This window comes from Rhincodon typus, unplaced genomic scaffold (genome assembly GCF_021869965.1).
Source record: "Rhincodon typus isolate 14 unplaced genomic scaffold, sRhiTyp1.1 hic_rhity00003413, whole genome shotgun sequence".
NCBI lineage: Eukaryota > Metazoa > Chordata > Chondrichthyes > Orectolobiformes > Rhincodontidae > Rhincodon > Rhincodon typus.
In genome coordinates this window covers 14,840-15,513 of record NW_025969051.1, presented here as the reverse complement: position 1 = coordinate 15,513, position 674 = coordinate 14,840, and the positions used below count along the sequence as shown (strand labels likewise).

General features: G+C 57.1%; 1 protein-coding gene across 1 annotated transcript in view; it reads left to right on the top strand.

Moving 5' to 3' along the window:
- The first annotated feature begins 429 nt into the window (after positions 1-429).
- The window catches only part of LOC125481750 (histone deacetylase 2-like), a 14,209-nt gene continuing 13,964 nt past the window's right edge, over positions 430-674 (top strand). Inside the window, exon 1 of the mRNA XM_048593659.1 lies at positions 430-562. Coding sequence (XP_048449616.1) covers positions 511-562 — 52 coding nt within the window. The 5' untranslated portion in view covers positions 430-510. The remainder of the gene's footprint in view (positions 563-674) is intronic.

The following is a 674-nucleotide window of genomic DNA, read 5'->3' as shown; positions in this document are numbered from 1 at the left end:
TGTGTTGATTAATAGGCATCTATCTCCCTCTATCCTCTTTGTACTAATGTGCTCATCCTGGATTGGGGAATGAAGCCATGACCTCCCACACTGCAAGCACACATTCTTGATTGCACCACGTCAGGCAGAGAGTGATCAAATCTGAAAGTGTATAAAATAATGGGGCAGTTTGAGTGTGTGTCCACCAAGGCCAATTTAATTCTTTTTATTATTGCTTTAGTTTTTGTTGCAAACCCTTTTGTAAAGGGCAACCCCTCCCCCAAAATGGATGTAATGGCGAGACCCAGCCGCCAGGGGGAAACAGCCCGTCCCGCCCAACCAAACCTGCTGGCCCAGCCGGTCCCGCGCGCCGTAACTTCCATTGGACGCTGTCCGTAGACGTCACAGAGTTTTAGGACCCGCCCTCCCACATGCCGCTCTGTGGTTGGTCCAGGTCGCTGTCGTTCATGGTGACGCAGCGCAGGGGTGGCAGCAGGGTTGGTTGCGCTGCTGCAGGAGGCCGCGGGTAAAATGGCGCTGGCCCAGGGCGGCGGCAAGAAGAAGGTCTGCTATTACTATGACGGTAAGGCCGGGCCGGGGCTGCAGGATAAAGGGGAGCGGGGCTGGGACTCACCTCCCCACCACCCAGGGCCCCGGGAGGGGAGCGGACTCTGACCCTGGGACCGCCTCCCCCC